The sequence below is a fragment of the Schistocerca americana genome, chromosome 2 (genome assembly GCF_021461395.2).
Source record: "Schistocerca americana isolate TAMUIC-IGC-003095 chromosome 2, iqSchAmer2.1, whole genome shotgun sequence".
NCBI lineage: Eukaryota > Metazoa > Arthropoda > Insecta > Orthoptera > Acrididae > Schistocerca > Schistocerca americana.
The window spans coordinates 530891640-530901991 of NC_060120.1; the positions used below are offsets into that span (position 1 = coordinate 530891640).

The following is a 10352-nucleotide window of genomic DNA, read 5'->3' on the forward strand; positions in this document are numbered from 1 at the left end:
TTCCGAATGATAATTAAATGATGAGGACAACACGAACAGCCACTCCCAGGACGGAGGAAATCCCGAGCGATGACGAATCAGCAAATAAGTCAGGACGTTTCATTTTATACAGATGGGCTGGCTTCTGCGATGACGACTTCGGCATGTTACAAAATCTAACCCACAGTGGTTGGCTGAGGAGACGGCTGTGCCGAGCAACAACAGTAACCTCCCAACTACTAACAATGGTGCACGAAACATCGCTGATAGCAGCATAATTATGCCAACAGCTCTACCAACCGCCCAGACTGTCGCCGAAGGCTTTTCTCAAGCACATTTTTCCCCTCTGCCCTAAATCTATCAAAGTTTGTATGTGCAATGTCCCAAATATTAATGGGTCTTCATACCCAGACGTATGGACATCATTGCCGACACGAGTCTTCCGATTGCCTGAAAAACACTGACCCTTTAGTAGACGTGACACAAGCGCTTTTTGTGATGTACACCATGGAAACGCAGGCGTAGAGGACTAATTCTCTTCAGTACGTGGCTGTCCAGCCCTACCTGAAACAGAAAACTGAGCTGCTACAATAGAAAACGAATTCTCGCAAAAATGCAGCGAGATACTTATCGCAAAATGTAACAACAGACGGCGCAACTAAAAACTCTTTCGTTCAGTTGAAGGTGAATTCATTGGTCACATTCCGTTGACACCCAGTGATTGAAATGTGCCCGTAGATTTAAAGCGATTGCAGTTTCCTATCCAGCTTGCAACCACCATGAGCATCAACAAAGCACAGGGCCAATCAGTTTGTGTGGCAGATACTAAACACCCGAGCAACGCTGGGCACTCCAACTAGTCGTCCCTATAGTGAAGTTCTCCACTGAAGTTTCATGATAATTTCTGTACAACTCTGACAGTGGCTACACAAATCCGTTGTCTTGCTATGGTCTTAAAAGATCACAACTTTCTGGAGCGAATCAAGAAAATCTAGCCTGATCTTTTTTGTACTGATTTTAATATTGAAAGGTGGAGGAAAGGCCTAGCATTATTATTGTCAGTCGGTGGGGAAATTTATATAAAGGTAGTCTAGGCTCCGTATAATTTGTTTATCACTTCCTAGAGCGCAAAGGTCAGAACAACACAGATTAACTGCTCCCTCCAATTGAGACACCGTAGGCTATTTAGGAATTAAAAAGAAAATTCAACCATTATACATGTCACAGAATACAGTCAGGGTTTAATGTAGTAAGATGCAGAGGAATTTAAATTCTCAGAAACAGTAAACAATTACTCAAAAGGAGAAGGGAATCCTAGTTACCTAAATACTGAGAAGTCGGTATTACGAGGAAAGATTAAAATGGTAACCGACGACAAAATTACCTCATTAAGAATCCGTGTGTAGGGCTTCGGATGTGGTGGACAAGGCCTGGCGCGTTCTCTTCGGATCAGCACCCATCGGAACACGTTCACATTAAATTAGAAGCCATTCCGATTTAATATCGACGGTTGTCCCTAGCTGCTCTTTTTGAAGCACCAAGGGGTAGGACGCAAGGCTCTACAAACTTGTTATTTAACGAAAGCTATTTAGCTGAATCATCAGAGCCGGCCGTTGTGGCCGAGCGGTTCTAGGCGCTTCAGTCCGGAACCGCGCGGCTACTACGGTCGCAGGTTCGAATCCTGCCTCGGGCATGGATGTGTGTGATGTCCTTAGGTTAGTTAGGTTTAAGTAGTTCTAAGTTCTAGGGGACTGATGACCTCAGAAGTTAAGTCCCATAGTGCTCAGAGCCATTTGAACCATCTTACGACAGTGCTCGCGAATGGAACGCATTTTGTACTACGTGAACACCAAACATCAGTCACGTAAGTTATTCTTTGCCGGCAGGACTGATCTAATATAGCTCTTTCAAAAGCTGTAAGCTATATCAGCTTCTGTGCGGCGCTTTCTTCAGAGCATATACTCACTGGCTGTTTAGTTTGTAACCATGGAAAGCTGATAGGAAAGGGTGGTGCTTCCCAGGACCACTGAAGGAACTGCACAACACGTTGTCTCTGGCATACTCGTCGTTAAGTGCTCCACTCGGACTTCAAGCTGCAGGTATTTAGTCTGCTGATTACCATGAGTTAGTAACAATCTAGTACGTGCGGAGTTCTTGTCTTTTTCCGGGTGCGCTCTCGTTCACCGGCGGAATCTGCCTCTCAGTCGGTCGGGGAATTTCCGAGGTACACCGTCGGAGAAATAGTGTTAAAGCAAAGGTGAGTCTTTAATCCATCACGACTACGTTGTTTATTTAACAGCCCTCCATGATATGTTTGACTTGGAAACCGCATCTTCGAATGAGATTATTTGTGGTATTTGGGAGTTGAATTATATTTCTGTACATATGGACGTTCGAAGCGTGAAGAATGCGGAATGTCTCCAAAAACACGTTAACGCATTAAGGTCCCATTCTCCTCAGTCAGCCTGTAACATAAGCGATTTTTACGATTTTTTTGGAAAAACGTGAATCTTTTTTGCTTATTATTTGTTGATTCTTGCACCAAATGTTCTTGTTTTTTAAAGAAATCCAGTCAACATTAAACTCTTCATCCGCAAAGTTAAAGCAGATCTGTCCAAAATGTGATGTGTCCACGACGGAAGTCCTGCAGTATGCAAATCTTGTCCTGAAATCAAGAAAATTTTATTAATGCATAGAATGTTGTGCTCAGGGAAATAGTACAGTTTTTTGAAGTTTGACAATATAATAAAATGGCGGACTTTGGAAACGAACATGTAGTTTTGTCATGTGTTTTTGGTCACGATTATTATAGCAATTAATGAATAAATTAAAATAAAAAATGCCTATTACGCCATGCAAACATTCCCGAGGAGTAATTTAGCCAAATTTCAGAAAGATGTCTTAATAAGTGTGCCCGTTAATGATGATTAATTTAAAAAAAAGATCAGAAAATTTTATCAGTAAATAATACGCAAAAAGATTTACGTAAAGTTCGCTTGTACTGTAGGCTGACTGAAAAGAACGGACTTAAGTGGATCTCAACAGGTTGCAGCCTGATTTTCACTCTGCTACCAAAATTATACGAAAATATTAATGACAAATTCTGGGATATTTTCGTGACCGAAGGCTCTTGTACTTGGGTCCTCCATTTCTTGCTTGAAGCTGACAGTGTAGCGTGCTGCAACATATCTCTAGTGTCCGCAGCCTGTGATAGTGACACAGGAGTAATATGGAAGGTATGGTCCTTAAAATCGAAATGGATCTCTCTTTTTTGGCAGAGTAATACTGTCGCACGAAAAAAAAGCATTCGCTCCGTGTCTGATATAGTGCGCGAGACAGACAGACAGAGAGAGAGAGAGAGAGAGAGAGAGAGAGAGAGAGAGAGAGAGAGAGAGAGAGAGAGAGATGGGGGTGGTTGTGGGTGATTGAGAACACCACTTTTGTAGAGAAATTAAGATGCGATTTTAGTTTTCACAGGACAGGGTATGCCCCAAAGGAGTACACCGCATGTGATGAGACAATATATACAGAAAAATTTCTTCAAAGAGTACGAACGACGAAAACGCTTACGTAAAGTGCAACACCTTCCGAGCACGGATACAAAGGAGTTCTTTCTGTCCTTGAATCGAAGGCCGCAATGCAGGCAGAAATAGTAAGGTACGAGGGTAATCCCAAAAGTAAGGTCTCCTATTTTTTTACAAGTACATAGACCTGTTTATTTCTAAAATGGCTTGCATCAGTTTACAGCATCAACATTTAGCTATTTTTCGACATAATCACCATTTCTGTCGTAGCATTTTTGTAGACGCTGTGGCAGTTTTTGTATGCCCATGTCATACCAGCTGTTCTTGAGCAGATTTTCCCCAAGTTTTTTTTGTGGATGTAGATTTCTAGTTCTTCATGCAGACACATCTTGTGTCCTTTGTTCAATGTGTGTAATATCTTAAGATTGATTTTTACACTGTCAAATGGATGTCCTATATCTTTTTTATTGGGGGGGGGGGGGGGGGCTATTGCAGATGCGTTTGGTGTGTTATATAGGAAGGCGTTGATGTATTCTTTGAATCTGATGAAGCTACGGCTTGTTTGAGGTATACACTGAACCGGACATGTACTAGACGTGATTTTATATACGTTAGAGGATGAAAATTTATCTTGGCAGGTTTTCAGGTTGTGATGTACCCTATGGCAAATTGTATTGTTTATTTGTAATGCATTTCTTATTTTATGTCGTTTGAAGATATTGACCATGTTTTGGGAGATATTACCAAGGGAGTGGATGAATGTTAGTGTATTTTCTTGGCTCTTGATGGCTGTTTTGTTAATTTGCTTTTTACTCTTTTTGAAAAATTGACTGAGTGGGTTTGTACCCATTAGCTGCAGCTTTTTTTTATGATTATCATTTCATTCCGGACGTTCTTCTCTGTGCGATGTTTTACACCTCTGTGAATCACTGAGTGGTTTGCTGCTGTATTAATTTGTGCACGTTGGGGTTGCAGGAGGAAGCATTTATGTTCACGTATATAGCGCTTCGTTTCCTGTAAAGTTGGAGGACATATTTGTCGTCTTGGTTGCAGATGGTTAAATCAAGGAAGTTAACAGCACTGTAATATCTGATAAGTCATTAAGGTGCAGTGATCACCACCTGGCGCCAATCAAACAGCCTGAAATTTTATATCACTTGACTTGTAATGTGTTGTATCTTATCGTATTGAGCTGGGGACCTAGAAGCGACGGAGAGGCTTCGTCCCCACCGTAGCCCTCAGTGGTTCACAACCCAATAACAGGCTACAGCAGTACACTCACCCCACCGCCGCCCCACACCGAACGCAGGGTTATTGTGCAATTCGGCCCCCAGTGGACCCCCGGGGAACATTTCACACCAGATGAGTGTAAGCCCAATGTTTGCGTGGTAGAGTAATTATGGTGTACGCGTACGTGGAGAAAGTGTTTACGCAGTAATCGCCGACATAGCGTAACTGAGGGGGAATAAGGGAACCAGCCGAGGCAAATGGAAAACTGCCTTAAAAACCATCCACAGACTGGCCGGCACACCGGGCCTCGACACTAATCCGCCGGGCGGATTCGTGTCGGGAACCGGCACGCCTTTCCGCCCAGAAAGCAGTGCGTTAGACCGCACGGCTAACCAAGTGGGCTACTGTATCACTTTATTACTGCTCGCCGCCGTGGATCAGTACAGGAAGCGGCAGTGTGACAGACATCCATCAGTCTCCTGTGTGCTGTGCGGTCGTCCTGCAGAGTTTGTGTGTGTGTGTGTGTGTGTGTGTGTGTGTGTGTGTGTGTGTGTGTGTGTGACTACTTTAACGTATGCTAACAACAACGCGCGCGCGCGCGCGCACGCACGCACGCACGCACGCACGCACACACACACACACACACACACACACACACACACACACACACACACGAGGGAGGACTCTAACCTCCGACGGGAGGGGTCGCGTAATCGGTGCATGGCGGTCCGAACCGCACGGCCACTCCGCGCGGGGTCCTGCAATGCTGACAAATGGTTAGAGACCTTTCTGTTGTTCCAGGTGAACCGTCGTTCGGGTAAATATACAGTTCATAGCGATACAGATTTTAGGGTATACCAACTGCGGATATTTCCGCCTACTCGATGTAGTGTAAGCATACTGTATAGCGCGAGCAGTAAGTATGCTCTACAGGGTGAACCAGAATTCTACCGACAAATTGTCAGGGTCTTTTCAGGACTACCATCGGTATACAGGGTGATTCAAAAAGAATACCACAACTTTAGGAATTTAAAACTCTGCGACGACAAAAGGCAGAGCTAAGCACTATCTGTCGGCGAATTAAGGGAGCTATAAAGTTTCATTTAGTTGTACATTTGTTCGCTTGAGGCGCTGTTGACTAGGCGTCAGCGTCAGTTGATGCTAAGATGGCGACCGCTCAACAGAAAGCTTTTTGTGTTATTGAGTACGGCAGAAGTGAATCGACGACAGTTGTTCAGCGTGCATTTCGAACGAAGTATGGTGTTAAACCTCCTGATAGGTGGTGTATTAAACGTTGGTATAAACAGTTTACAGAGAATGGGTGTTTGTGCAAAGGGAAAAGTTCTGGACGGCCGAGAACGAGTGATGAAAATGTATCACGCATCCAGCAAGCATTTGTTCGCAGCCCAGGAAAATCGACTCGCAGAGCTAGCAGAGAGCTGCAAATTCCTCAATCAACTGTATGGAGAGTCCTACGAAAAAGGTTAGTTATGAAACCTTATCGTCTGAAATTGGTTCAAGCACTGTCTGCAGCTGATAAGATTAAAAGAATCGATTTCTGTGATTTTATCCTTGCTCAAATGGAAACAGATGAGTCTTTCGTTTCAAAGATTGTGTTTAGTGATGAAGCAACTTTCCACACTAACGGGTAAGTCTGTATATGGGGCACTGAGAATCCGCGGGAAACAACTCAGTATGAACGTGACTCGCCTAAGGTGAACGTTTTCTGTGCCATTTCAGCCAATAAAGTTTTTGGTCCCTTTTTCTTCGAAGGTGCTACTGTAACTGGACTACAGTATCTGGAGATTTTAGAGAATTGGCTGCTCCCTCAGCTCGAACAAGAAGCACAACAATTAATATTTCAGCAGGATGGAGCGCCACCACATTGGCACTTATCTGTCCGTAGCTACCTGAACGTCAACTACCCGAGGCGATGGATCAGCCGCCAGGCAGCCCGTGACAGAGCACTTCATCACTGGCCTCCAAGAAGCCCTGATCTTACCCCCTGCGATTTTTTCTTATGGGGGTATGTTAAGGATATAGTGTTTCGGCCACCTCTCCCAGCCACCATTGATGATTTGAAACGAGAAATAACAGCAGCTATCCAAACTGTGACGCCTGATATGCTACAGAGAGTGTGGAACGAGTTGGAGTATCGGGTTGATATTGCTCGTGTGTCTGGAGGGGCCCATATTGAACATCTCTGAACTTGTTTTTGAGTGAAAAAAACCTTTTTAAATACTCTTTGTAATGATGTATAACAGAAGGTTATATTATGTTTCTTTCATTAAATACACATTTTTAAAGTTGTGGTATTCTTTTTGAATCACCCTGTATTTTGGTACAAGGGACTCAAAGGCTCCGGCGTCTCAGTACAGAGTTATTGCATTTAGTATCGTTTCTCGCCCCCAATTAACTTTGTACTCCTTTACACTTAAAGTAGTACACAACTGTGTGTCTTGGTACCCGCTGTTGACGACAGCAGTACCTATTTGACTCTCCCACCTTCAGGTTTGCATTCAGCACTGCTCGGTTCTGATTTGTTTACTCGTATTCCAACTGTGTTAATTGTACGCTAACAGTGATACACAGCTGTATGGGTAGGTTTGCTGTCGAAGAGTTGACCGATGTGCACCTCGTGTACGAGTTCAGGGAACGCAATGGGAGAACGCCACAAGGGCGCTGCGCAGAGTTCTTTCCGAAGTGACAGCAGCCACGCCACAGCACTCTGTTTCGGGTGAGGGTTATTGCATTACTCTGTGTTGTGTGTTTTACGTTTTGGTTACTGCAGATTACACTTATTCTCAGAAGCAAGTGAGACTGCGGTGACAAACGGAGAACTGTTGTTATATCGTCACTCTATAACCAGTCTGTGGAAGCGATACGTCCGTCACACCAAAATTCTCAAAGCGCATATCTGAACAACCTGAACAAAATGAATTTTAAAAAAGATTGTGTTGATGTTATCGTTTATGTTCCAGTCACCATGAAGTGCACAATCATTTGCATTACTTAAAGTTTCTGAGTACGTGACACTGATGTATTCTTGCTGTTAACAAACTTAAGGTGATTTGGAGATAAAAAAAACAGTAAGTGACTTGTGCATATTTCTTTACTCATACATGGAGGAGTTAATTTTTGTAATTTGTCTCTATCAAATCTTCAGGAACTGTATCTATATAGACTGCTCCAGGAGGAATTGTCAATATTCAGGAATATTACAGGAACGTTTATTTGAAGTAAAAAACTTCATATGGAAATGTGACCTATTCCGAGTGGTTTCGAAGGCAGAACACATCAAATGTCAATGTTTTACGCTTTTCTTTAATAACTAAATCCACGGCCTCTAGCGAAAACGTGACAGCACAAAAACTACATTACAAAAAACGTCATATACCTATTATCTCTGGAACTAGTCCTTTGGCCAACTGCCTTGGCGCAGAGGTAACAGCGGTCCCCGTCAGATTACCGATGTTAAGTGCTGTCGGGCTGGGTTAGCACTTGGATGGGCGACCATCCGGTAAGCCGAGCGCTGTTGGCAAGTGGGGTGAGGATTGAGAAGTCTCGTAAACTGACATACGGCCGGGAGAGCTGTGTACTAACCCCATGTCCCTCCATGTCCTCATCCAGTGACGCCTGTGGGCTGAGGATGACATGGCGGCCGACTGGTACCGTTGTGCCTTCGTAGCCTGTTCGGGTGGAGTTTAGTTTTACTAGTCATTTGTGCAAAGAGAGCGAGAGAATATTTAAACTTTCACGCGACGCGCGGTAGCTTAGATGCTTTTTGTAGGCCTATTTAAGGTAGTTACCCTACTTGATGGACCACAAGTGGTATATCAAATTGCTCGCCTCTACTTCCGATGTGTTCTATCTTGGAAAGCATTCGGAATAGGACATATGTCCATACGAAGTTTTTTTGCTTGATATGATCGTTCCTGTCATATCCCCTGAGTACTGACCCTGTACATACCAAGAAGTATTTGTACTGAGAGCAGTACAAAAAAGTGATCAAAAAGATATGTTGTGAAACAGATCGACGAAATGTGTTGTAACTGAGTATTAAGTGTTTTTAAATAACACAGTAATCTGCTATTGGAAATGAATATTATTTAATTTTACTTAAAACGTCTACGAGGTACGTTAAAGTGAAAAGCGTTTGTTTTGGAATGAGAGCATGAAATCCGGTGTATTTGGGTGAGTGGTATATTAAACACAATCGCTGAGTGTGTACACAACTTTACCATCAAGGACTATACTACGACGACTTCGATCCAAAAATTTTTAACAAGCCATCATTTCTCTCGCCCCTATTCTACTTTAAGAAACAAGGACCTGCAAGCTAATCATAGTGGTGATGTGCGCGTAGCAGTACACGGTAAAAACAGAAGTCCAATATATTATCAGTCGCAAGGAAATACCAGTGCTATGTGTAATACCAGTTACACCTGGTCCACGGATTATTTCCTCGGGTTACGGGTAGTGTGTACTCACTCGGTGAAGCCGTGCGCGGCGGCGGCGTGCAGCGGGGTCCTCTGGTTGTCAGCGGCGCGGACGGACACGTGCGCGCCCACGTGGAGCAGCTGGTGCAGCGAGTCTGCGCTGCCCGCCTGCGCGGCCACGAACAGCGCCGTCTGCCCGGCGGAGGTGAGCGCCTCCAGCAGCCGCGGCCGCTGCCGACAGTTCTTCGCCGCCAGCAGCAGCCGCGTGCTCTCCACGTGGTCCTCCAGCGCCGACACGTGCAGCGCCGTCCACCCTGCACAACCCACACGTGTACACGCCACCATTTTTCCTCGCAAGTGGCTAGGTTCTGACCTTTCACACACAGTACGAGCACTAACTTGCAATTTATATTCACATACATACATACTCAGCAGGCAACCGTACGGTGCATGGCGGAGGGTACAGTGTACCACTACTAGTTCAAATGGCTCTGAACACTATGGAACTTAACATCTGAGGTCATCAGTCCCCTCGAACTTAGAACTACTTAAACCTAACTAACTTAAGGACATCACACACATCCATGCCCGAGACAGGATTCGAACCTGCGACCGTAGCAGTCGCACGGTTCCGGACTGAAGCGCCTAGAACCGCTCGGCGTACCACTATTAGCCATTTCCTATCCTGCTACACTCGCGAACAGAGCGACGGAAAAATTATTATCTACACTACTGGCCATTAAAATAACTACACCACGAAGATGACGTGCTACAGACCCGAAATTTAACCGACAGGAAGATGATGATGTGATATGCAAATGATTAGCTTTTCAGAGCATTCACACAAGGGTGGTGCCGGTAGCGACACCTACAACGTGCTGACATGAGAAAAGTTTCCAACCGATTTCTCATACACAAACAGCAGTCGACCGGCATTGCCTTGTGAAACGTTGTTGTTATGCCTCGTGTAACGAGGAGGAATGCGTACCATCACGTTTCCGACTTTTACGAAAGTCGGATTGTAGCCTATCGTGATTGCGGCTTATCGTATCGCGACATTGCTGCTCGCGTTGGTCGAGATCCAATGACTGTTAGCAGAATATGGAATCGGTGGGTTCAAGAGGGTAATACGGAATGCCGTGCTGGATCCAACGGCCTCGTATCACTAGCAGTCGAGATG

The 10352-nt window shown here is 44.5% G+C and overlaps 1 protein-coding gene across 1 annotated transcript in view; it reads right to left on the bottom strand.

The window, feature by feature from the left end:
* LOC124594149 (ankyrin-1-like) overlaps positions 1–9517 on the bottom strand; it is a 128670-nt gene extending 119153 nt beyond the window's left edge. The window contains exon 1 of the mRNA XM_047132505.1: positions 9225–9517. Coding sequence (XP_046988461.1) covers positions 9225–9517 — 293 coding nt within the window. The remainder of the gene's footprint in view (positions 1–9224) is intronic.
* Between the last annotated feature and the right edge of the window lie 835 nt (positions 9518–10352).